Raw genomic sequence first — 25,798 nt, 5'->3', positions numbered from 1 at the left:
TAAAAAATATGAAACCTAACTACATTTAATTTCAATTTGGTTTATAAACTTCAACCCAGTAAAGATTTCATCCTTCAAAACTTAATTCATAAATTAAAAAAGTTTTCCATATGCTTATAAGAAGTTTAGCATAGATGAAAAAACCACCAGCTATTATCCCAAGGTCTTTTAATAGCTCTCTACAGAAATAGTCAAGCTCATATTCTGCTTCAAGAGGTACACAATAAGTGGAAAAAAAAAATGTTTTTTAAGGGGCCAAGGGATATTATTTACATCTTTTCTGATGGAAGAGTTCAGATTCAATGAATTTGGGGAAGAGCTTTTTTACACCTCTGAGTTGATGACCCTCTGTGACCAGAAGTATGAAGAGGCACAGAGCAAAATCTCTGGCCTGAAGAAGTTTGTTTACAATCGACTTCCTGCATTCGTTGATTCATTCATTCAGTACAGACTACTGAGGATGTGCTCTTTCCAGGAAAAGAAAACCAGGGAAAAGGCAAAAGTTTACAAATTAATAGCCCAGAAAAAGAGCCAAAATTAAAGTTTAAGATATAAGATTTTTTTATTTTTCGTAGGACATGCACAAAATTTAATATTTTGACCATTTTTAAGTGTACAACTCAGTGGCATTAGGTACATTCACATTGTTGTACAACCATCACCGACATCCATCCCCAGCCCCTGGTAATCTCTCTTCCTTTTTCTTTTTTTGAAGATTTTATTTTTAAGCAATCTCCACACCCATCATGGAGCTCAAACCCACAACTTTGAGATCAAGTGTTGCACATGCCAGACTGAGTCAGCCAGGTGCCCCAATTCTATTCTAATCTGTTACTGTGACTTGCCTATTTTAGGTACCTCATTCATGTGAGTGGATTCATGTAATATTTGTCCTTTTGTGTCTGGCTTATTTCACTTAACATACATGTTTTCAAGATTCACCCATCATTACAGCACATGTCATAACTTCATTCTTTTTTGTGGCTGAATAATATTCTTGTATGGATTTACAGCATTTAAAAAAAATTTTTTAATGTTTATTTTTGAGAGAGAGAGGGAGGGAGAGAGAGAGAGAGAGAGAGAGACAGAGCCTGAGCGGGGAGAGGGGCAGAGAGAGAGGGAGACAGAACACGAAGCGGGCTCCAGGCTCTGAGCTGGCAGCACAGAGCCCGAAGCGAGGTTTGAACTCACGAGCTATGAGATCATGACCTGAGCCGAAGTCAGAGCCTTAATGGACTGAGCCACCTGAGGTTTGTTTATCTGTCTTCGGTGGACATTTGGGTTGTCTTTTGGCTTTGGTAAATTATGCTGCTATGAACATGGGTATACAAACATCCATTTGAGACTCTGCTTTCAATTCTTTAGGGTACATTCCCAGAAGTGCAACTGCTAGCTCACATAGTACCTGTGTTCAGTTTACTGAGGAACTGCCATAGTTTTCCATAGCAGTTGTACCATTTCATATTCCCAGGAGCCAAACACAAGGGTTCTAATCTCTCCACATCTTTGCCCATCCTTGTTATTTCCTGTCTTACTTTTATAACAGCAATCCTAATATGTGTGAAGTGATATCTCATGATTTATTTGCATTTCCCTAATGATTAGTGATGTTGAGCATCTTTTCCTGTGCTTATTGGACATTGTATATATTCTTGGAAGAAATGTCTATTCAAACCCTTTGGATAGCAAACTTTGACCAGAGAGTTAGACAGACAATCATCCCTGGCAAATGGTGCCAGCATAGTTTTACCAAGCAGAATTAAGTGAAATCCTGGCGGTTAGTCTACAACAAGAACAAAATGATTCTGTGTATTTGTTGGTAGTTACAACCGAAAAGTACAAAATGCATTGTGAAGAACAAAAACAGAGCCAATTCCTTAGTAATGCTCCCTAGGCTATGCATAACCCTTAGTTCCCAGCTTTCTTTGCACTTCCTTGTAAAAAAAAAAAAAAATACATTATCAAATACCCATTGAATTAGGTTTTTAAGTGCTGCTATAATAAATTACTACACCCAGTGCTTTAAAACAACACAAATGTATCCTCTTTCTGTTCTGGAGGTCAGAAGTCTAAAATCAAGGTATTAACAGGGCTGCATTCCTTCTGGAGGCTTCAGGGGAGAATACCTTTTCTTCCCTTTGTCAGCTTCCAGAGGTGCCTGCTTTCCTTGGCTCAAGGCCGCTTACATCACTCTGATGTCCTGCTGCTTTCTTTAATTAAAAACATCTTTTAAATGACAGTTAAAAGGGGCGCCTGGGTGGCGCAGTCGGTTGAGCGTCCGACTTCAGCCAGGTCACGATCTCGCGGTCCGTGAGTTCGAGAGCCCCGCGTCAGGCTCTGGGCTGATGGCTCAGAGCCTGGAGCCTGTTTCCGATTCTGTGTCTCCCTCTCTCTCTGCCCCTCCCCCGTTCATGCTCTGTCTCTCTCTGTCCCAAAAATAAATAAACGTTGAAAAAAAAAAATTTAAATGACAGTTAAAAAAATTTCTTTTAATGTTTATTTTTTGAGAGAGAGAGAGAGATAGCGCGTGGGAGCGGGGGAGGGGCAGAAAGAGAGGGAGGCACATAATCTGAAGCAGGCTCCAGGCTCTGAGCTGTCAGCCCAGAGCCTGACATGGAGCTTGAACCCAAGAACCGTAAGATCATGACCTGAGCTGAAGTCGGATGCTTAACTAACTGAGCCACCCAGGAGCCCCTAAATTGACAGTTTTACTGAGATAAAACTGACATATAACAGCATGTAAATTCAGGGTGACATGATATATATGTTATGAAATGAATACCACAGTAAGTCCAGTTAACAACAATCACTTCAGTTTTTTTCTCTTGTAATAAGTTTTCAGATCTGCTGTCTTAACTTTCAAATATACAACACAGTATTGTTAACTATAGTCACAGTACTATACATTACAATCTTGCTTCTATGGCCACCCCTCCTATTAATGACTTGGAATCTTCTTGACTCTCACTTTTAAGAATCCATCTGATTACACTTGGAGCGCCTGGGTGGCTCAGTCGGTTAAGGGACCTACTCCAGCTCAGGTCATGATCTCACGGTCTGTGGGTTCGAGCCCCGCATCCGGCTCTGTGCTGACAGCTCAGAACGTGGAGCCTGTTTCTGATTCTGTGTCTCCCTCTCTCTCTGCCCCTCCCCTCCTCAGGCTCTGTCTCTCTCTGTCTCTCAAAAATAATTAAGTGTAAAAAAAAAAAAAAAACACAAAAAACCATCTGATTACACCGAACCCTCCTAGATAATCGAAGTTAATTTTCCCATCTCAAGATCCTTAGTCACATAGCCCAAGTCCCTTTTCCCACGTGAAACAGCATATTCACAGGTTCTGGGGATTAGGAGGTGGACATATTTGGAGCACCATTATTCTACCACACCTACTACACAACTATGAGTTCAAAATCGAAAAATTATGGCATTCAACATATTCCACATTTTTCTCTTATTTTAACTACCCACCTCATTTACCAATAGTCAGAGGACTTTATAATGTGTCACCAGCTCTTGAATCACACAACTAGTTCTTTGATCTGAACTTTACTGACCTAAATAATCGTAAAGCCACAGCCGCCCTCATTTTTACCACTGTTGTTTCGGGGAGGAGTTACAAGATCATTAAAGCCACTTTCCCAATTAAGTTGGCCACCCTAACAACTAGGTCCACCCGCACTGCTGTTAACAGCGGGGGCAACAGCAGTTAACACCTTGACGGTGCACCGGGCAACTAAGGGCCTAAAAGGTAAGCTTCCTCCCGTGTCCCTTCCCACTCGAGAGTCGCGGGCCCTGCCTCCCAGTCCCGGCCACCCACCGCACGGCGCGTCGAGCCTCTCTAGGCCGCCGGCGAACCCCCCGCGCTCTATGACGCCCGCCGCGAGGAGCGGAGAGGAACCACCAGGAGCCGCGCCGCTCGCCGGGTCCCCGCCCAGTTCCCGCGTGGCTCGCAGCGCTCCCTCGGCTCCCTCCTTTCCCTTTCCGCTGTCTCCGCCTCCGGAAGCTCGAGCCAGGCTGCTGGGAGCCGCGAGCGGAGATTGCGTGCGCGCGGTAGCGTGTGCGCGCGAGCCTGCAACGCCTCGGGCGGCGCGCCAGGCGGCCGCAGCGGCTCCGGCACCCAGGTAAGCGGCGCGCGAGCAACCCCTCCTGCCCCGCCGCCCCGCCGCCCCGCCCGCGACGCGCCCGCCACCCTTCCCCTCCGGGATCCGTTTCCTCTCTACGGAGCCCAGGCTGCGGCGAGCACTCAGAGTCGGTATGAGGAAGCCAGGGTGGGAAGTTAGGAAGGCCGGACGGCCGGGACCCCCCCCCCCCCCCCCTCAGCCCTTGGCTCCGCCGGCCCTATGGGCCGGCCGGCCTCTCGGGTGGCGGGTGTAACCACAACAAAGACATCCGAGCCTGCGGTCGGCGGGTCCGTGGGGCCGCTCGCAGCCCCAGCCGGCCCCTGTGGGAGCCGCCGGGCCTGCCCTCAGGACGCTTTCGGGGATGGAGTGGGGACCGGGGTCGGCCGGAGTTAAGAAGTGGTTGTAACCAGGAGCTGGGTTCCGGCCACCGCCGCCCACCTCCGCGGCCTTGACTCTGAACCCTGGCGCCTGAGGGGCTGTCAGTTTTCTGCTGCTGCCTGGGGCCGTGGGGGTGGGGGAAGGGGGTGGTCCGGAGGAGGTGGTAAAGTGACCCTCTCGAGTTCTTGGAAAAGGGATGTTTATTTCGGGCCGAGATTTTCGTGTACCCCACGGGTTACCTTCTTTGGACCGTATTATATACATAATTATAGAAACAGTGTAATGCCACAGTAACAAAATGACAGTTTAAAAAATGCCAGATTATTTGTGTGTTTTTCTGATGTATCTTGAACATTAGTATTTCTGGTTCTGTAAGAGTTAGACAAACGGTGAGTGTCCAAGGGACGCTCAGTCAGCTTTGGCACATGCCGGTTTTCATTGAGCCCCAGAAGAGTTATTAAGTGATCTGTCATTTAATTTTTACCCTTTCCCAGTATGTGGTGAAGAGAATCTTTACAGTGTCATTAAATGCATATTTTTATGTAAATGGAATCTCATTAACTTGGAAATAAATGTTATCAGAAGGATTACTTGGTGGATGGGATCACTGGATAGTTTTTCTGTAAATTACGTTTAAACCACTGGAGTGTTTAAATCGTAACGATAACCTTGTCTGTTGGATGTTATGCCTGAAAAGTCTCCCAGGGTTTATGCGCCACCTCCCACGAACTGTGACCACTTAGGAAGTTGGGTCCTTACAACTGTTGAGGAAGACATGAGCCATGTAAATACAAATAAGGGGATACTTAATTCTTGTGTGGGGGGTGCGGTGGGGATTGGTGGGGGACGATTGTGGGAAACTATCAAGGAAACTAGCTCAGGGAGAAGCATTGATTTTTCTGCTTACATAGCTAGCAAAGAGACTAGGGTTCGGTCTTCAGTCTCCTAACTCCAGACTCCCTCATCGGGTAAACATTCTTTGAATGTCTAATATTTGTCAGATCCCACTTTAGGCACTGGGGATATAAAGATGAGCAAGATGCCAGGAATTCGCAGTTTGGTAAGGAGATAAGGCGGGAAACTTAGCTATGAAAAATAGGGATTTCAAAGAAGTTCCTAATCGTTTGGCTTACAGATTGATGTTGGGATTTAGACCTAGTTCATAAAATGTTAAAGTTGGGAAAATCATATCTAATACATGAATTCCTTTTGTAGCATCCCAGCAAGTAGACATGTAGTTTTTACTCCAACATTGTCTAGTGACTTCTGGCTCATAATCTTAGAAAGTAGCCCATTCCATTTGAGCAGTTCTTACGTTAATTCCAGAACAGCTTCCTTATACATTATACATCTGTTGATGCAAGTTCTACCTCTGGAACTACCAATAACAGTTGTAAAATCTTTTTTCATATCACAGTTTTTTGAGTATCTGAATACCTGCTTTCTCTTAGCCATTTCTTTTACTAGCCTATGAATGCCTTGTTCTGTAAACCACTGATCATGACTTAAATTCTAGACTCTTCCCCCTAGCACCCAGAACTAAATGCTTCATTCAAGAAGTAGTTTGACCAGCAGAATATAATTCAAGTTGCCTTAGACTGTATATTACTATCCCGATATGATTTAAGAGTATTTTGGTCTTTTGGTTCCTAAGTCATGCTTTTGCCGCTTGGTAAGCTCCGCGTCTTTTTTCAAAGAATCTTCTTTTAAGCTGGGGTCCTCCGTGCACCTTCCCTCCTTACCTTCCCTCATTCTGTGCCTGTGCTATTAATTGTGTTATTATTTGGCTGTTTCAGAGTATACCTCCCCATTGGGTTTTTTGCTTATTAATATTCTTCTGCTTATTTGAGTATAGCATAATCAGTAAGACTGCTGACTGTCTGGCCAGACTGCCTGGATCCAAATCCTGACTCTGCTGCTTTCTGGCCACGTGGCCTTGAATATGTCAGTTAACCTGTCTGAGCTGCAGTTTCTTCATCTCGAACCTCAAAGCTGTTACCAGTATTAAATGGTTGATCAGTGAAAAAGTGCTTAGAAAGTGCTTAGTATATAACCTATATGAATGTTAGCTTCTTTTCCATTTATCCAGAACCTTCTGAATCTTTATTTTCAACCGTCCATCTCAGTTTTTTTTTTAATTCACAAATTTGATAAAGCTTGACATCACAAGAAGCATACAGAAACAAACTAATAACTTGAAATTGGTCAGGCCGTTTAAATGTGCTAGGCCTTAGTTCTAGTGTAAGGGGGTACAATCTTTTCCTTTCAGGACTGTTGGGGATCTCTGAGGATACAGGAAGGGTATTAGTTCTAACTTGCATTATTTTGCCATGTACCATCTTGAGGAACTTCACGTAGGTCTCACTCAAGGTTATCAGGGATCACAAGATTTAACTTGAAATGCCAAATACACAAAGAGGAGGCTTGCTGGAAACATTTCAAGTTTAGTGTCTTCCAGAATTGTCACTCTCCTTGCCAGGATTAACTTTGGAATTCACTACTGTATTTGGAAAGGGGGTTTGGTCACAAGCTCATATTGGATTCTAGGGAGTCACAAGTTAATTCAAAGTTCTGAATTCTTGTTACCTAGGTTAACACTTCTAATTTACCTAAGGCTACTAGTTTATTTCATTTGTGGTGCCAGTGAGATTTGTTCCAATTTACTTTGTTAGAGGAAAACTGCTACATGGCAGATTAGCAAAATGCATGGCAATCACTGGCATGTGTATCTTATTTTAACTGTACAGACCATCCTCTCCTACAGAGAACTCCTAAAACCATTGCTAAACAGGTTCTGTTTTCCTTTAAAAATCCCAATGATGAGAAGAAAATCTTGTTACCTTACCCAGTTTACCATCATATAAATCATAGATATCACAGCCATGTATCTTAAAGGTTAAAAAACAAAAACAGATCTTAGTTCCTTTGGAAGGACCATACTTTGAAGCAGAATAGAACAGGGGTTAATAACAGGATCCTTAAACTATGCCTGCTTTAGAATCCTGGCTGTGCCACTCACTAGTTGTGTGACTCTGGGCAAGTTCTTGCTCTGCTTCATTTTTCTCATTGGTAAATAGTAATAAAACTTCTTTTTTTTTAATTAAAAAAAAATTTTTTTTTTTTAACATTTATTTATTTTTGAGAGAGAGAGCATGAATAGGGGAGGGTCAGAGAAAGAGGGAGACACAGAATCCGAAACAGACTCCAGGCTCTGAGCTGTCAGCCCAGAGCCCGACGCTGGGCTCGAACCCACGGACCGTGAGATCATGACCTGAGCGAAGTCGGACGCTTAACCGACTGAGCCACCCAGGCGCCCCAATAGGAGTAATAAAACTTCTTAAGCTCAGATACATTTTAGTTGTTAGTTGTACTAGAATAATAGCACTAATACAAATGGAACTTAGTTATGTTAATTTTGTGTGTTTCCTGAAAAATGTAAACAAATTTTTCTGAAGATGAAAGGTGAAATGATTTGGATGATTTGTTTTTGAAAGATTTTTTTTAAATTTTTTTTTTAACATTTATTTTTTATTTTTTATTTTTTTTAATTTTTTTTTTCAACCTTTATTTATTTTTGGGACAGAGAGAGACAGAGCATGAACGGGGGAGGGGCAGAGAGAGAGGGAGACACAGAGCCTGACGCGGGGCTCGAACTCACGGACCGCGAGATCGTGACCTGGCTGAAGTCGGACGCTTAACTGACTGCGCCACCCAGGCGCCCCAACATTTATTTATTTTTGAGACAGAGAGAGACAGAGCATGAACAGGGGAGGGGCAGAGAGAGAGGGAGACACAGAATCTGAAACAGGCTCCAGGCTCTGAGCCGTCAGTACAGAGCCCGATGCGGGGCCCGAACTCACGGACCGCGAGATGATGACCTGAGCCGAAGTCGGACGCTCAACCGACTGAGCCACCCAGGCGCATCTGAAAGATTTTTTTTAAATGTTTATTTATTTTGAGAGAGAGAGAGAGAGAGAGGAAGGGAGGGAGGGAGGGCAGGGGGATGGGAGGAGAGGGAGAGAGAGAGAATCCCAAGCAGGCTCTGCACTGTCAGCCTGGAGCCCCATGCCTGGCTCATACTCGAGAACTGGGAAATGATGACCTGAGCCGAAATCAAGAGTCGGATGCCCCTGAAAGATTTGTTTTTTAAACTGACTAGGAAAACTTATGCTTTGGGCTATGCCATGAAACCATTTGTTTTGAAAATTTGAAGAAACCTACAAAATTTTTTTTTTGGTTTTAATCACAAAGGTATTCGTACCCATGTGACAAAGTGCGAAAGAAAAAAAAAAAACAATAATAACCCCTTTTTATTCCATCCCTTGACATTTTGGATGAAAGAGTTGATTACCTTGCAAAAGAGGGTAATGTTTTTTGGAAATTTAGTGACAATGTTTATAAGAGCTACTTACTCACCATTCAGTGACTATTTTAATTGGTCGTTTTTCTTTCTGAACTCAGGTGGGCAGAATTGGATTGACAATGACCAATCATACTATTTTTTTCTTTAAGTTTTTCTTAGTTAAGTAGGCTCTGGGGTGCCTGGGTGGCTCCTTTAAGTGTCTGACTTTTGATTTCTGCTCAGGTCATGATCTCATGGTTCTTGAGTTTGAGGCCAGCATCAGGCTCTGTGTTGACAGTGCAGAGCCTGCTTCGGATTCTGTCTCCCTCTTTCTCTGCCCCTCCCCTGCTTGCACTCTCTCTCAAATATAAATAAATAAACATAAAAAAAAAAAAAAAGTAGGCTCTAGGCCCAATTGAGGGGCTCAGACTCACAACCCTGAAATCTAGAGTCACACGTTCTACCAACTGAGCCAAGCCAGGCGCCCCCAGTCACACTCCTTAGGTATGTGATGACCCAGGATCACCAGCCTCTGCCAGGTTCTTTATCCTCACCCCGCCCCCCAACTGTCTGCGTCCCTTCACAGCTTATAGTTGTTTAATGTATGTCCTTCCAGTCCGTGCTATGTAACTGTGCCTGTGAGGAATTTAGTTTTAAGTTTTACATAATTGTATTGTTGTTCATTTAATTTTGCTCTTTTAGTAAACTTTATTTTTATAGATCTCAGCTCACCCTTTTTGACTGACATATAGTATATCACATACAACATTTCGTTTATCCATTTTCCTCTTATTAGACATTGAGTTTTTCCCTAACTCATTTCTATTATAAACAGTAGGGCTATGATGAACATCCTTGTACATGACCCAGAAACACAATTGGGAAGTGGTAGAACCAAGTTTGAGCCTGAGTGTGTCTGACTCAGTTCCTTCTTTTTCGTTGCACAGACTCGCAGTCATCACTTATTTGCTTAATTTATTGCAAGGACACTATTATAATAACAGTGATGGAAATATAAAAAATGCAGTGGGATTGTTGGTTTTTCTTCTAACAGGTCGACTTAATTTTGCCCTTTTTCCCCCTGGTTTTTATTTAAGTGTGTAAATTGTATTATTAACCCAGTATGGCTAACAGTTTTGTAGTGTTCATTTTTCATGCGGATACAATGATACCATATATCTCTGATATAATATAAGCAGAGATCCACAACCTCCATAATCCACAGTCATTTGGTAAATATTTTAGGCTTTGTGGACTATATAGTCTCACAGCTACTCAACTCTGCAGCTGTAGTGTGTAAAACTTTATTTACAAAAACAAATGGCAGGCCAGATTTGGCTCATGCACAGTAGCTGGCTGACTCCTGATATAATAGTAATTTTGATGGAATCATATTCCTCTTCAAGTTTTTTCAGTATTACTGAAATAATATGAGAATTCCATTCCTTCTTTTTAGTATTATATCCTTAGGATAAATTTCTGAAATGAAAGTACTGATTCAGAAGGCTTATGGCTTTCTTACAGCTCTGAAAATTAATTGCCAAAATCCTTGAAAAGAGATGTTTCGATTTTTATAAATTAAGAGAGTAAAAAAAGAGTAGACTTTAATTCCATAATGGATAAATATGACATCTAAAACCTTATTAAATATCTTTTGAGGACTTGTGGAGGAGGCTTCCTTCTGCTGATTTGAGTTTTAAAACTTAAGAGGGCATTGATCTGTGCTATGAGAAATAATATTTTTTCTTTTCTTAGTAAATAATATTTCTTATATTTAATATTTAGGTATAAGTTACCTAATTTTTCTTAAATTTTTTTTTTATTATTATTTTTTTTTTTTAATTTTTTTTTTTTTCAACGTGTATTTATTTTTGGGACAGAGAGAGACACAGCATGAACGGGAGAAGGGCAGAGAGAGAGGGAGACACAGAATTGGAAACAGGCTCCAGGCTCTGAGCCATCAGCCCAGAGCCCGACGCGGGGCTCGAACTCACGGACCGCGAGATCGTGACCTGGCTGAAGTCGGACGCTTAACCGACTGCGCCACCCAGGCGCCCCTTAAATTTTTAAGATCTACTTACACATCTCAATTTAAATCAATTTAATTCTAATAATATGTTAGAATTTTAAAACTTATTTGTACTTTGATTAATCTGACTTAGCTTAAATTTCCCTGAACATTGTATGCCATTTGCAAGCTTGCAGCACAATTCAATTTTAGTATATTTAATTTTCTTATGTACCTTGAACACCTGACCAGGGATACTGACATATCTAATAGAGGAAGTCCTAGTAAGCACTTAGACTTTTTTTTTTTTTAATGTTTTTATTTTATTTTGAGAGAGCGAGAGAGAGACAGTGTGTGAGTGGGGGAGAGGGAGACACAGAATACAAAGCAGGCTCCAGGCTCCCAGCCATTAGCACAGAGCCTAATGGGGGGCTCAAACCCACGAACCATGAGATCATGACCTGAGCTGCAGTTGGATGCTTAACCAACTGAGCCACTCAGGCACCCCAGCACTTAGACATTTTTTTTTTTTTTCAACGTTTATTTATTTTTGGGACAGAGAGAGACAGCATGAACGGGGGAGGGGCAGAGAGAGAGGGAGACACAGAATCGGAAACAGGCTCCAGGCTCTGAGCCATCAGCCCAGAGCCTGATGTGGGGCTCGAACTCACGGACCGCGAGATCGTGACCTGGCTGAAGTCGGACGCTTAACCGACTGCGCCACCCAGGCGCCCCAGCACTTAGACATTTTTAATAAACCTAATTATAAGTCTAACCTTACTAATTTAATCAGATTCCCTAAGTGTTTAATAGTTGATTGTGAATAGTTAAATGTTTTAATATGCCTTATATTCTTCAAAACCTTAAAGGCAAAAAAATTTACCCAATGATAAAATGTACTACCATATATACCTCTAATCTATCATATTAACCTATTGCATTAGTATTAGTAATGTAAGTTTGGTTGATTTTTAAATCATATTTGTACTTGATTTTATAGGTTGCAGTATCACTTCAACAATTAAAGGCTCCAGAGAATCATGATTGCTTTAGAATATAGATTATATAATCTTTTATTGTTTGATTTTACATAATAGAATTAATCATAATTTGAATATACTGAGCACAAAATTGGATTGTTGGCTATATGTTATTAGTTTATATATGCCTTTCCTTTAATGCAGCTCATATTATTTGCTCTTTTGAATGTCACTATGGACTAAAAGTTATCACAGAAGGACTTTTTCACTTTTATGTGTATTTTGGGGGGCACCTGGGTGGCTCAGTCAATTAAGCATCTGACTTCAGCTCAGGACATGATCTCAGAGTTTGTGGGTTTGAACCCCGCATCGGGCTCTGTGCTGACGGCTCAGAGCCTGGAGCCTGCTTCAAGTTATGTGTCTCCCTCTCTCTGCCGCTCCCCTGCTCATGCTCTGTCCCTTTCTCAAAAATAAATAAACATTAAAAAAAATTTTTTTAAGTGTATTTTGTGTGTTTTGTTTTTCAGTGTTAAATTGTGCAACCTGAACAGAGGAGGCCCCTTTAAACTGGAGCCTTTCTTGTATTACCATTATATCAGGCATATTTGAATATTGTGCCTTCTGGTAACAGTAAAATACTCTAGGCCTTTGTTTTTCTTTACCTCCAGAAATAGAATCAGCTACCTTCCAAGTCATTATGATTTTTTGATTCTTGTTTTGTTTTTGTTTTTGTTTTTTGTTTTTAGTGTAGAATGGTGTTAGAGGACAAATTCTGAATTCAAGCTGGCCTAGCTAATTTTAGGAGGTTTTAATATCATCCTTTCTTAGTCTAAATTAATTGTACTTCTAGAAGGCAGATTTTCCTTAGGGTTCACCTAGGTATATGTTTGCGATATGCTTGCCTTGATGACTCGTGAACTGAATTATTAGACTTACTTATTTTTCAAATCATTGGTACAATTTGTTAACTCAGCCCCATTATCATTTCACTGAGTTAATATTTTTGGGGTGTTTTTGTCATGTTTCTTTATAATCAAACGTCTCAGTTTGAGATATGCAATTACTGTAAAAAAATGAAAAGTATTAAGAAATTATTCTTCAGTCTGATGGTAACACTGGCCACTTTTTTTCAGATATATTTTTGCCATCATGGATCGTTTTGGAGATGTATCAGAAGGTGAAGTGGACCATTCTTTCTTTGACAGTGACTTTGAAGAAGAAAAGAAATGTGAAAGTAACTCAGTTTTTGACAAGCAAAATGATGACCCTAAAAGGAGAATAGACGAAGATACAGAAAATGTAAACTTGAAATTTGGAATACAAAGAAAGGAGAATGAAATAAAAAAGAAAATTCTTCCAGAAGAACACCCCGTAGAAAATAATATGCGAACCAGAAATTCTTTATCATTGTCCACTTCAAGATCAAAAAAATTGTGGGATGCTACAACAGGGCATAAAATACACTTACCCACTCCAAGTAGAATTCCCAAAATTGTGAAAGAAGGTGACGATGATTATTATACAGATGGAGAGGAGAGCAGTGATGATGGGAAAATGCAGCATGTCAGGTCCAAGTCAGCTAAACCACCTAATAACCTTAAAAAAAACATAAGTAAAAAGTATTCCAAAAGTAATTCTTCTTCCTCCTCTTCCTCTTTGTCTTCCTCATCTTCAAGTTCAGGTACAGATTGTTCAGATGCAGGGTCTGATAACTGTATTTCTGGTACATCTCCATCATTAAAGAAACGTCTGTCTGGTGTAACCCACTTGTCACCAAAACAGAAATATAAATCAGGAGTAAACTCAACAGGAACACGGCCTTCAAGTACTAAACCAAAAGTCAATGACTACACTGAGGAATCTGAAGATACTGTGACAGATGTCACTCCTCTCTCAACTCCAGACATCAGCCCTATTCAGTCTTTTGAACTGGGAGCATCAAATGATCAAAAAGTAAAAGTTAAAAGGCAAGAAAACGTGAGTCAAGAAGTATATGGAAATGTTGAGGATTTAAGAAATAATTCAAAATGTTTGAAATCAACCAAAAAGCGGAAAGAAAAAACTGGGCCTGATCTCACTCCAGAATCTTCAGTGTTAGATTCCAATGTAGACCACAGTTATAAACAAAAAGTCTTACATGACACAATGGACCTCAATCATCTTTTGAAAGGTAAGTTTCTTTTCTTTTTGAAAGCTGTATATATTGAACTTACATATTAAACTTCATGGTATATTGAGCTTAAAATATCAATTGCTATGAATTTGCATTGATTTTTCTAAATATATTTTATTGTTGGATAATTGATATTATAGTAACTTTTCCATTTACTCTATTTTACCGTAAAAATATCTGGAATATCATTTATACTATTGAAAAGCTAATTAACTAGGAGTAGAAACTACTTCACCGTAAATTTTGTTTTAGTGTCTTACAAAATCATAAAACCTAGAGGGAACAGCTAGATAAGATAAGTGGGGGAGGCGGAGCCAGATGTTTTTCACATTTGAGAGGGATGTGGGCATAAGATACATTTCGCTTTTTTCTTTAAGAAAGACAACAGCGCTGAAGTTAAAAATATCCTAACCTGTTGTCTTCATGTCAGAGAAAGTGGTGAGAATGCTGGCAAATGAAAGAACTCAGAATAAACTGTAGGGAACTATTCAGATTTTAAGTTAAATATTAAAGAGCATTATTTGAAAATAATTACCAAGTTGATGAAACAACATAATTTAAGTTTCAGTTCCTTTAAGATTGAAAATTTTTTTGAAGTATAGTTGACATAGAGTATTCTATTAGTTTCAGGTGTATATCATAATGATTTGATACTTTTATACATTATGAAATGATCCCCATGATAAGTCTAGTTACCATCTGTTACCATACAAAGTTATTATAACTTTATTGGCTATATTCCTTATACTGTTCATTACATCCTCATGACTTAATTTATTTTTATAACTGGAAGTTTGTACCTCTTAATCCCCTTAGCTTATTTCATCCTTCCCTCCCCCAAGCCTTCTTCCCCTCTGGTAAGCAACAGTTTGTTTTCCTGAATCTAAGAGTTTAGTTTTGTTTGTTCATTTGTTTTGTTTTTTTAGATTCCACATACAAGTGAAAGACAAATATGGTATTTGTCTGACTTATTTCACTCAGCATCATACCCTCTAGGTCCATGTTGCCACAAATGGCAAGATCTCTTTCTTTTCTATGGCTGAGTAATATTCCATCGTATATATATACCACATCTTCTTGATCCATCCATCCGTCAATGGACACTTAGATTGCTTCCATAGCTTGGCTGTGGTGAGCAGTGCTGCAGTGAGCATAGGGGTGCATATTATCTCTTTAAATTGTTTTCATTTTCTTTGGATAAATACCCAAAAGTGGATTGCTGGATCATATGGCATTTCTGGGGTTTTTTATTAAAAAAAAAATTGTTTTTAATGTTTACTCATTTTTGAGAGACAGAGCGTGAGTGAGGGAGGGGCAGGGAGAGAGGGAGACACAGAATCCAGAACAGGCTCCAGGCTCCGAGCTGTCAGCACAGAGCCCAATGCGGGGCTCGAACTCACGAACTGTGAGATCATGACCTGAGCTGAAGTCAGATGCTCAACCGACTGAGCCACCCAGGCGCCCCTGGCATTTCCGTTTTTAATCTTTTGAGGAACTTCTGTCCTGTTTTCTGTAGTGGCTGCACCAATTTACATTCCCAACAGTGTAAGAGGGTTCCCTTTTCTCTACATCCTCACCAACACTTGTTGTTTCTTGTGTTGTTGATTTTAGCCATTGTGACAGGTGATATCTCATTGTGGTTTTGATTTGCATTTCCCTAATGATTAGTTATATTGAGCATCTTTTTATGTACCTATTGACCATCTGTATGTCATCTTTGGAAAAATATATATTCAGGTCTTGTGCCCTTTTTTGTTGTTAATTTTTTAATTAAAGTATAATTAGTATACAGTGTTATTAGTTTCAGGTGCACAGTGTAATGATTCAACAAGTCTATACTCAGTGCTCATCATAAGTGTACTCATAATCCCCTTTATCTTTTTCACCCATCCCCCCCACCTCCCCTCTGGCAACTACCATTCTCTGTATTTAAGAGTCTATTTGTCTCTTTTTTTCTTTGTTTTGTTTCTAAAATTGCATGTATGAGTGAAATCATATAGTATTTGTTTTTCTCTGACTTATTTCATTTAGTATTATCATCTCTAGGTCTCCATGTTGTTGTAAATGGCGAGATTCCATTCTTTTTGATGACTGAATAATATCCCACTGTGTGTGTATTTATACGTATACATATATACACACATATATACCACATCTTCTTTATCCATCTATGGATGGACTCTTGGGTTGCTTCCATATCTTGGCTATTGTAAGTAATATTTCAGTAAACATAAGGGTGCATATATTTTCAAGTTAACGATATGTTTTCTTTGGATAAATATCTAGTAGTGGAATTACTGGATCATATGGTATTTCTATTTTTAATTTTTTGAGGAACCTCTCATACTGTTTTCCACAGTGGCTGCACCGGTTTGCATCCCCACCAACAGTGCTTGTCTTGTTTATTTTACCCACTCTGACAAATATGAAGTAGTATTTCATTGTGGCCTATTCGGGTCCTCTACCCGTTTTTTAATCAAGCTTCTTTTTTTTTTTTTTGATAGTTTTTGAGAGTGTAAGTTCTTCATGTATTTTGGATATTAACTCCTTATCAGATGTATGATTCGAATATCTTCTCCCATTCAGTAGGTTGCCTTTTCATTTTGTTGATGGTTTTCTTCACTGTGCAAAAGCTTAGTTTGATGTAATCCTACTTTAGCTTTTATTACCCTCGTCTGAGGAGACTGAGCCAAAAAAATATTGCAAAGACTGATGTCACGGAGCTTACTTCCTATGTTTTCTTCTAGGAGTTACATTCTACAGGTCTTACATTCAAATCTTTAATCCATTTTGAGTTTATTTTTATATATGGTAGAAGATAGTCTAATTTCTTTATTTTACATATAGCTGTCCAGTTTTTCTAACACCATTTATTGAAGAGACTGTCTTTTCCCCATTGTATGATCTCACCGTCTTTGTCATAGATTGACTATGTGTGTGTGTTATTTCTGGGCTCTCTGTTCTATTCCCTTCATCTACGTGTCTGTTTCTGTGCCAGTCCATACTCTTTTGAATACTGTAGCTTTGTAGTAGAGTTTGAAATCAGGAAGTGTAATACCTCCAGCTTTTTTATTCTTTTTCAATATTGGCGTGGCTATTTGGGGTCTTTTGTTTTTCCATACAGATTTTAGGATGCTTTGTTCTAGCTCTGTGAAAAATGCCATTGGCATTTTGATGGGGATTGTACTGAATCTATATGTTGTTTTGGGTAGTATGGACATTTTAAGAATATTAATCTTCTAACCCATGAGCATGATATATTCTTTCATAAGCTGTAAATACTTTTTAATTAGTAAAAATCTTTAGTGCTGTATTTCCACATCAATTTATTATTACTTCTTGGATATGCCAATTTGTTGTTATTATTTGGTGTGAAAGAAACTATATTTTAGGTAAAGTAAAAGCAAGTTGAAACGTTACCTTTACACTAGTTAACGTAACTGTGAAATATTAGGTTTCCAGGTTAGATTTTAGGTCAGTTGAAGACAACATTTTTATTTACTTATTTTTTTAATTTTTAAAAAAATGTTCATTTATTTTTGAGAGAGAGAGTACATGCAGGGGAGGGGCAGAGAGAAAGGGAGACACAGAATCCAAAGCAGGCTCCAGGCTCTGAGCTGTCATTATAGAGCCCAACGCAGGGCTCGAACTCACGAGCTGTGAGATCATAACCAGAGCCAAAGTTGGACGCTGAGCTGACTGAACCACCCAGGCTCCCCAAAGACAACATTTTTAAGTTGTAAGTAGTATTTTCCATCTTTGTTTAAAATGTCAGTTGAAAGGATAAATCTTTAGCTACATAATTCACATGGGATGGTAATGTAAGAGCATAAACAAATCCCTTATGTAGTCAAATTATTCTCACAGTCAGATGGATAAAGTATTTTGGACATTTGAACGTCCCCTTTTTTGTAGGTTTTCTTTTTTCTTTGCTCTGATTGTACCTGTTGATTGTTTAGTATGTCTGAAAAATCAGACTCTTGGCTTTGCCCATCACCATCTATGTTTTAGGCCTCCACTCACTGTTCTTTTTTTTTTTTTTTTATAAAATTTTTTTTTTTTTTCAACGTTTTATTTATTTTTGGGACAGAGAGAGACACAGCATGAACGGGGGAGGGGCAGAGAGAGAGGGAGACACAGAATCGGAAACAGGCTCCAGGCTCCGAGCCATCAGCCCAGAGCCTGACGCGGGGCTCGAACTCACAGACCGCGAGATCGTGACCTGGCTGAAGTCGGACGCTTAACCGACTGCGCCACCCAGGCGCCCCTCCACTCACTGTTCTGATAAATGCTCCTTCAGTCTCTTAAAACTTTCAGGATTGAGGAATTTTTTTTTTTTTTTTTTTTTTTAATTCTTGCCCCTTGTGTCTTCCCCTAACAACAAGAGTGATCTTTTAAAAATAAAATCAGTCTTACCAGTTTCCTTCTTAATTCTTCAGTAGGCTTACTCGTACATTAAAAGTAAAATCCAGGGCACCTGGGTGACTTAGGTGAACATCTGACTTGATATCGGTTCAGATAAGATCCCAGCGTCCTGGGATGGAGCCCCGCATCCAGCTCTGCACAGAGTCTGGAGTCCACTTAAGATTATTTCTGTCCTTCTGCCCCTCTCTTACTCTCACGCGTGCTCTCTCTGTCTCTCTAAAATAAGTAAAAGTAAAATCCAAATTCCTTACAGTAGCCTAACAGACTCAGTATTAGTGATTCTTACCCTACGTGGTATATTAGTGTCATACTGATGCCTAGGCTCTGCTACAGGAATTCCGACGCAGTTAGTCTCGTATCCTTTAAAGTTGATGAAAACCATTAGTCTACATCATATGGATATCCTGCAACTCCTTTTTTTTTAAAATTTTTTAAATATGTATTTATTTTTGAGAGAGAGAGAGGGAGAGAGAGACAGAGCGTGAGCAGGGGTGGGGCAGAGAGAGAGGGAGACAGAATCTGAAGCAGGCTCCAGGCTCTGAGCTGTCAGCACAGAGCCCAACGTGGGGCTCGAACTCACAAACCGCGAGATCATGACCTGAGCTGAAGTCGGAGGCTTAACCGACTGAGCCACCCAGGCACCACCCCCCCCTTCTTTTTTTTAAATCTCTTATTACCTTGCTCCAGTCACAATGCTTCCTTACCATTCTCAGGATACTTTGTATTTATGGGGCATTTCCACTTGCTGTTGCCTTTTTTCTTTGCATAGGGTGCTTCTATCTGTTGCTCAAGTCTTAGTTTATATATCACCCACTCAGAGATACTTTTTCTGAATGTTCTGTCTTGAGTAGCTTCACATCTCTATTTCACATCTCTGGCTCTCTGTCACAAAGCCTGTTTCCTTCCATCAGAATACTTACCAGACCCTGGAATTAGTGTAGTTTGCTTACTTATTTCTGCCACTAGAGTATAAGCAACATGAGGGCAGGATCTTGCTCATTGCTAGAATCTCCAAATTCAGCAGGTATTGGCACAAAAGAGACACTATTTGTCAATGAAGGAACTGAGGAACCCAGCTACAGTGTTGGGAACTGTACTTCATATGTTTCACTGAAATTTAATTGTTTTTAACAATTACCTATTCTTAGATTTGCCATCTGAAATACACGGAATACATGTGTGCTTCCTTCAAAGTTATAATTGTTAATATATCTGATTAATTTTCTTTTTTAGGGAAAATCTCTATTTCTTTATCAAGCCATCCACTGTAACAATTTAAAAAAAAATTTTTTTTTTAACATTTATTTATTTTTGAGACAGAGAGAGACAGAGCATGAACGGGGGAGGGGCAGAGAGAGAGGGAGACACAGAATCGGAAGCAGGCTCCAGGCTCTGAGCCATCAGCCCAGAGCCCGACGCGGGGCTCGAACTCACAGACCGCGAGACCGTGACCTGAGCTGAAGTCAGACGCTTAACCGACTGAGCCACCCAGGCGCCCCACACTGTAACAATTTTTAATTTAAAAAAAATTTTTATGGCCACTTTTCAGTCTGTAAGATCACTTGTATGATTCAACTTGAGGACTGTACCTACAACTCTTCCAGATTTTCAGCACCAACCCCGGTGCTCTAGCACAACAGTTGACAAACTTTTGGGCCTTAAGACCAAGAGCATTTACACTCTTTTCTTTTGTTTTTAAAAAAGCATCTACGCTCTTATTAAAAATTATTGAGGACCCCAAAGAACCTTTTGTTTATGTGGATTATATCTATAAATGTTTACCATATTAAAAATTATATGAGGAATTTAAACAATACTTATTAATTCATCTAAGAATAATGGTAATAAACCAATAATGGTAATAAGTAACATACTTCATGACACATATTTCCAAAAAAAAAAAAAGAGTAATTTTTGCTAATCTCTAATGCCTGGCAATAGAAGATACCTGGATTCTCATATTGACTTCTGCATACAACTGTTGTGATACGTTATTTTGGCTGAAGTATGTGAAGAAAATCTCGTCTCACACAGATATGTTTGCAAAACGGAGGAGTGTTTTAATAGCCTGTTCAATTAAGTTTAGATATTCTTTGACACCATACCAAGATTCCACATTAGTTGCATTGTGAAATTTGAAACTAATTAATTCATAGTCTTTACATTATAATTTACTTGCCCATCGTACATCTTGAATGTGTCTTTCTTTAATTTTTTTTTTTAACATTTATTTATTTTTGAGAAACAGAGTGAGACAAAGCATGAGCGGGGGAGGGGCAGAGAGAGAAGAAGACACAGAATCCGAAGCAGTCTCCAGGCTCTGAGCAAGCGGTCAGCACAGAGCCTGATGCGGGGCTCGAACCCACGAACTGTGAGATCATGACCTGAGCTGAAGTCGGACGCTCAACCGACTGAGCCACCCAGGAGCCCCTTGAATGTGTCTTTTAACCTTGCATGGTTTTGTAATAGGATGTATAGGTTGTTGAGAAAATATTCACTGAGCTTACAAATGACATATTTCAGAATACATTATTTAAAATTATAGTTGTTAATATTCCCACCAATCTCATCAGAAGGTTTTTGAGACGCTTTCAAACTTGTTTACCAAAATTCTAATTTTTACTAAAACACTCATTTTATTATCACCAAAAAATAGTTTCAATTGTTTTCCTTGAAGTTGACACCATTGTTTTTATTTACTTGTTTGTTTGTAAGATTTTATTTTTTAAGTAATCTCTACAGTAATCCCCAACATGGGGCTCAAACAGCTCTGAGGTCGAGTTACTACTCTACTGACTACTCAGCCAGCCAAGCACTCCAACAGAATTGTTTATAACAATTACCTTTGTAATGCAGGGGCACCTGGGTGGCTCAGTAAGTTAAGCTTAAGCGTGACTTCCGGTGACTTTGGCTCAGGTCATGAACTCGCACTGACTGCTCAGAGCCTGGAGCCTGCTTTGGATTCTGTGTGTCCCTCTCTCTCTCTCTCTCTGCCCCTCCCCTGCAGACTAACATTTGGCATATAAAGCATCTCATAAAATTTTCTTAAAATTAGGTTTGAAAAAAGTGACGTATATTGAAAAGAAATAATGTTACAGAAAATTAATGAAAATGTATAATATGACTTGCAGGTTTTATCGTGTGTGTGTTTTTTTTTAATACTGTTTGATTAAGTTATAATTTGCATTTTAAGGGCCCACTGTTGCATTTTTTTTTTTACATTTATTTATTTTTGAGAGACAGAGAGAGACACAGCTTGAGCAGGGGAGGGGCAGAGAGCAAGGGAGACACAGAATCTGAATCAGGCTCCAGGCTCCGAGCTGTCAGCACAGAGCCGACACGAGGCTCGAACCCACGAACCGTGAGATCATGACCTGAGCTGAAGTCGGACGTTTAACCAACTGAGCCACCCAGGCACCCCTGCATTTTTTATTTTTATAAGTACTTTTTGATTCCACAAATTACAAGCACCACTCTATCCTAGAAATTGGCTGGGTGGGGGACACATCCAATAAAAAGCTTCTTTTAGGAAGAAAGCCCATGACTGTTTTAGAATTGTCAGATTTTGAAAAAGCCATCTAAAAAAGCCATCATCTCAGTGAATCACTGAGCTTTTTTTTCAGGACTATTGATGATTAACTGTTTGTATTAGGATGATTTTGGAAACGGTATTTCTCACCTAACAAGAATTCCAGAAATAGATCATGCTTGAGGGTTGACCAGTACAGTGGCTTAAAAATGTCCTCAGGGACCCAGGTTCTACCACTGTGTTCATCCAGCTGTGTGGTGTTGGTTTCATTCTAAGGCTAGTAGGAAATGTCTGCAGCAATTTTTAGTATTCATATCCAGACATGATGATGTCCAGGGAAAGGGAAACTGTTTCTTCCTCTGGCTTTCTCGGAATGGAGGAAACTTTAAAGAAGCACTCTCAACTGACTCACGTCTCATTGCCCAGAATTGGGTAACACTCCTATTCCTAAAACATTCATTGGCAAGAGGAATGGGATTATTGTGGGCTGGTCACTCACCCTAGAGTTAGGGGTGGGAGTCAGGAGAATGGAAGTAATCTTCCCCTTAAGGACAGGGCTTCGTGGGAAAGGGATAGGTAGGTGTCTTTAAAAGGGAAGTGGGGTGGGAAGACTTGTTAAGAAGAAATGAAGAGGAGGGGCATCTGGGTGGTTAAGTGTCCAACTGACTCTTGATTTCTGCTCAGGTCAGGATCTCACAGTTGGGTTCCTAAGATCTAGGCCTGTGTGCACTGACAGCACAGAGCTGGCTTGGGATTCTCTCTGCCCCTCTCCCCCACTCAGTCATGTGTGCATGCTCGCTCACGCGTGCACACGCTCTCTTTCTCTCTCTCTCTGTCTCTCAAAATAAATAAATACTTTTTTTAAAAAAAAAGGAGGAGGAAAGTAGAAATGTATGCTAATTGGGCATCCACAAGGCCAAGGTTTCTTAAGCTTTAATATGCATACAAGTCCTTGGAGAGCCTCTTAAAATGCAGATTCTGGTTCTTTAAATCTAGAGTAGAACCCAAGGAACTACATTTCTAGTCAGCTCGGTGGTGATACCTTGGCTGATGGAGATACCGGTCTCCAAGGACCCTAGTATTGAGATTCAAGACACAAAAAACTATTTGGTTTCACTGAAGAAACCTACAGGTATCTCACTATTCCTGTCTAATTCTTTTTGGAAACTTAATTGGATATAGAAAGCCTAAACATTTTTCCCACCCCAAATCCCTAAAAAGTTTCTCCTCCAAATATAATTGAAGCACTGAAATACTGTTTAAACACAGAAACTGAGCTAAATGTAGGAGGAAAATTTATTCATACTGCTGCACGGTAGGGAACCCTGATCTGAGTGACCTGGTTATAAGTAGTGCTCAGAACTTTTAAAGGTACAGGAACAAAGGTGGCATTTTGCCACTTGGTACATCTGTTACTGGAGCCCTTAATCCACAAGGGTTCCTTTATTAGCAGTAAAATACTTTACTTACTTCTTTTTAATTTTTTTTAATTTTATTTATTTTGAGAGAGAGCATGCGAGCAGGGGAGGGGCAGAGAAAGAGGGAGACAGAGAATCCCAAGCAGGCTCCACACTGTCAGCACAGAGCCTGATGCCAGGCTTGAACTCATGAATTGTGAGATCATGACCTGAGCCAAAATCAAGAGTCGGACACTTAACTAACTGAGCCACCCAGGCACTCCTTTAACAGTAAAAGATTTGAAACACTAATCATGGCCAACAGTCTATTGCAAAAAGTATTTCTGTCTTTCAAAATTATTATTCGTGCTCGATTGACCCACTGTTTTTCAGATCCAAGAATATTTTTGTAAGGATTCTTGGTTTTTTCCCCATAAAACTAAAACATTGGACCTGGTAAGATAGAGATGTGTGCATGGCCAGCACGCATTTCTGCACGCATTTCTCAGTATACTTTATCACTTTCAACTTACACTCTTTGGGCTCTTCTAGGCCTCTTAGGCTCAACTAATTTCTTCATAACCTTTTCCACTTCAAATGAAGAAGACAACAGTGGCAATGCATACCACAGCTCAGAAATTGTGAGCAGGAGAGGTGCCTGGGTGGCTCAGTCGGTTAAGCTTCCGACTTAGGCTCAGGTCCTGATCTCACGGCTTGTGAGTTCCCAGCCCCGCATCGGGCTCTGTGCTGACAGCTCAGCCTGGAGCCTCTTCAGATTCTGTGTCTTTCTCTCTCTCTCTCTCTCTCTCTCTCTCTCTCTCTCTGCCCCTCCCTCGCTCATCCTCTGTCTCTCTCTGTCTCTCAAAAATAAATAATCATTAAAAAAATTTTAAAAAAAGAAATTGTGAGCAGGAGATGTGACACCATCAGAGAACAGCTGAGGTGGGAGCACAGCATACTCTGCACCCTCTCAATTTAAACATCATGTTAAAATGGTTTATTGTTTTGATTAAAAATTTAGTGAGCTATTAGAGGAACTATTGGGCCAGAGTTCAGATAGTGAGGGATGCCTGCACAGCTAACAGTGTTAATGTTATTTACTGGTTTCAAATAAACTTGTTAACAAGTTTGTAAATTCGAACTATAAAATATTAAGCCTGGGAAACAAAGGTTAATCAAAGAATGTAAAATCAAGTCTCCCAGTTATAGGCAAGAGAACAGTGATACAATATTAAACTTGGTTACTTACAAAATGTGGTGAAGAAAATTCTAGAAGTGGAATCAGAAGATTTTTGGCTTCTGGGTCTCATCCATGTGACCATAGACAAGCAGTTAACTGTGCCCTAGTTTCTTCATTTGTAGGATTAGGTAGTTGATGTAGGTTGCTAAGGTATATTCTAAGTTCAGAGTTCTGGGGTTCTATGAGAACTATTAGAAGGGAAGATTAGTGTGGACTAGCATTATTAAGTGTCTGGCTTTATTTACTTAGTTACCTATTTATTTTCTTATTTGTTTATTTTAGATATCTTACTTTAAAGTAGACCTGGAAAGTTGAGTAGGATTTCTAAATATTTCAGCCTCTTTTAGCTCAATTAGGTGGCTGCTTTGGGGAGACTTCCCACCCCACCCCAAGCCTGCCTTGACTATTTAAATGTTCATAAGGTGTGGTTGGAATTAAGTTCTTCGGCCTTGGTCTGTAAAGCACCGAATAGGCAGGCAGAGAGGACATTTTGAAAGTGGAGTAAACAAAAGTTTATGCGTTGGGTTATGGCATGAATCTCATGTTTGGAGAACAGTGAATAAACGGACATGACCACATTTGAAGGTATGTTTCGTACTTTGTACAGGTGAAATTAGGTCAGTTTAGGAAGAATCTGCAGGGCAAAATTGACACATTTTGGAAACGTACCACCTAGATTCTATGTGAAATAATTAGATACATCATTAGAGGATGTATCCTGAGAAGAACAACTCATGTAAGAGAAAGATAGGATTAAGGCAGCATTGATGAGTGAAGAAAGTGGTTGCACTTACTGTTCAGCTGATAGCACCACCCGGGAATGAAGCAAGCGCCCTACTGCAGGGGAGGGCGTGGGCCTGTTACACTCCTGGAGAAGAGGCTGCCTGTCCTGAGAGTAGCTCCTGCCCCCTCCCCCCGGGCAGCACCTCATCCCTTTACAGGCAGGCTTCAGTGAACAAAGTTCAGATAGGTGAGTAGGAAATCTCAGACATTGTCAGCTCACTACCAAGCATTAGTACCTTTGGAGAAAAGCTAAAATCAGCCAGAGGCACCAGACTCGTACATGAAGGACATAATACTTGAAATAGAGCTCAGTGATTTTTTTGGAGAGTAGCTGCAGGACCCCACTATTTCCACTAATAAAACAAATTTGCCTTTTACCTCACTCTCCTGTCTCGTGTGCACAGTGGCTTTTCTGGGGGCTG

General features: G+C 40.1%; 1 protein-coding gene across 3 annotated transcripts in view; it reads left to right on the top strand.

Annotated features, from left to right (window-relative positions):
- Window positions 1-3,991: 3,991 nt before the first annotated feature.
- Window positions 3,992-25,798, top strand: part of CFAP97 (cilia and flagella associated protein 97) — a 40,039-nt gene continuing 18,232 nt past the window's right edge. Inside the window, exons 1-2 of one of the 3 annotated variants that reach the window (XM_045453333.1) lie at window positions 3,992-4,121; window positions 12,963-13,999. In XM_045453333.1, coding sequence (XP_045309289.1) covers window positions 12,979-13,999 — 1,021 coding nt within the window. In that variant the 5' untranslated portion in view covers window positions 3,992-4,121; window positions 12,963-12,978. Of the gene's footprint in view, window positions 4,253-12,962; window positions 14,000-25,798 lie in introns of all 3 variants that reach the window. The other 2 variants (XM_045453354.1, XM_045453343.1) reach the window with 2 other exon arrangements.

This window comes from Leopardus geoffroyi, chromosome B1 (assembly GCF_018350155.1).
Source record: "Leopardus geoffroyi isolate Oge1 chromosome B1, O.geoffroyi_Oge1_pat1.0, whole genome shotgun sequence".
NCBI lineage: Eukaryota > Metazoa > Chordata > Mammalia > Carnivora > Felidae > Leopardus > Leopardus geoffroyi.
Note: the sequence above shows the minus strand (reverse complement) of the source record. Positions and strands in the feature narration are given on the sequence as shown.